Source organism: Penaeus monodon, chromosome 30 (genome assembly GCF_015228065.2).
Source record: "Penaeus monodon isolate SGIC_2016 chromosome 30, NSTDA_Pmon_1, whole genome shotgun sequence".
Taxonomy (NCBI): Eukaryota; Metazoa; Arthropoda; class Malacostraca; order Decapoda; family Penaeidae; genus Penaeus; species Penaeus monodon.
The window spans coordinates 20,043,181-20,044,563 of record NC_051415.1 but is presented as its reverse complement, the minus strand read 5'-3'; the positions used below and the strand labels follow the sequence as shown (position 1 = coordinate 20,044,563).

The following is a 1,383-nucleotide window of genomic DNA, read 5'->3' as shown; positions in this document are numbered from 1 at the left end:
TGGTAGAAATAATGAAGAAAGTGATTAGGTGAACTGAGATAAATCGGTTCCGTAGATTTTAACAAAAGGGCCTACCACCTCAAACTCAGGTATCATGCATACACACGAAATGTCATCCCTTGCTTATTTTCAAGTTTTACCCTTTATACCATTTATAGTTTCCTACATACCTGATGGTTGAACGGGTGGCCATGTCAAAATCAAAGCTGGCAGAATATTCAGAAGAAAGGATATACTTCCATCCGCTAAAAAGATTACGGTTCTCCCCCCCCCCCCCTCACACACACACACAGTTCCAAAGGATCCCTCACTAACGCCCTATGTCCCCCAACAGTTCGCCGGGACCCTTCGTCAGGAGCACGGCGGAGGCTCCGTGGTGGTGGTGGAGGACGGGCAGGAGGCGGCCCTCGTGGGAGAGGAGAGAGGCCTCTTCGACAAAATGCTGCCGCTCAACAACAAGCAGGTGGTGCCAGCCTCGCAGGCCCCCAAGGACGAGATTTGGGGGTAGGGGCGTGCGTTTCTGGTTCGGTGGGGGAGGCCCCCTTTCACGCCCCCCGGGGGCGTTCTGTAGGGTTGTTTCCTTTTCCAAAAAGGGGAGGGAGAAAACCTTCTGGGGGTTTTGCTTTGCTATGCTTTTCCCCGAGAAGAACAGATGTTCACTTGTTGACACAAAGCACCATTTTGTAATAAGTTAGAAGGTAGAAAGCAGGACTGCCACAGCAGGAACTCGGTCATTTTAATGGCGGCCTTTCATCTCAAGTTAATTACACGAATAAACTGAGTATATGAATAAAATAGATTAAGGGTGGGATAACAATTTTTTTTTTTCCAAGTGTTTTCTGATCTGCATCTCTAATCCCCAGCTCGATAAATGAGTCTATAGGCAAGGGCGGAGAGCAGAGAAAAAAAAGGGGTTAAGGCAAGGTAGAGAAAGTCAGCACCAAAACGGCAAGTTGCAGAATGGATAATTCGTTTTTTTTTTTTCTCCTCCAAATTAGTACACATTTAAGAAGAAATTACGGTTGTCTCTAAAATATTCTCTTGATAAATCACAATATCACAAGACCTCGCTTCCAGGTGCGCATCGCACGTCAGACTCTCACCCACAACTTTCAAACTTTAACCTTAACCACCATCCCTCCAATTTCCTTTATTCAGCCTCAAAGTCTCTGTCTGCTTCCCTCAGGCTCGCAGGATATGCGGCGAACTCAAGCTGTTCAAGTGCTCGGACGAAAGCGGCGTCCTGAAGGTGACGGAGGTGAAGAACGGCCCTCTGTCTCAGGCCGACCTCGACTCGAAGGTGCGGACGCATGCGCGCAGGAGGCTCACGCGCAGGTTTAGACAGCCGCCCCGCATATGCCCGCCCCACGCAAAACGCGCCGC

General features: G+C 49.1%; 1 protein-coding gene across 1 annotated transcript in view; it reads left to right on the top strand.

Annotated features, from left to right (window-relative positions):
- The window catches only part of LOC119592376 (villin-1-like), a 108,943-nt gene that overhangs the window by 41,616 nt on the left and 65,944 nt on the right, over positions 1 to 1,383 (top strand). Inside the window, exons 7-8 of the mRNA XM_037941198.1 lie at positions 333 to 497; positions 1,182 to 1,300. Of these exons, the coding sequence (XP_037797126.1) occupies positions 333 to 497; positions 1,182 to 1,300 (284 nt within the window). The remainder of the gene's footprint in view (positions 1 to 332; positions 498 to 1,181; positions 1,301 to 1,383) is intronic.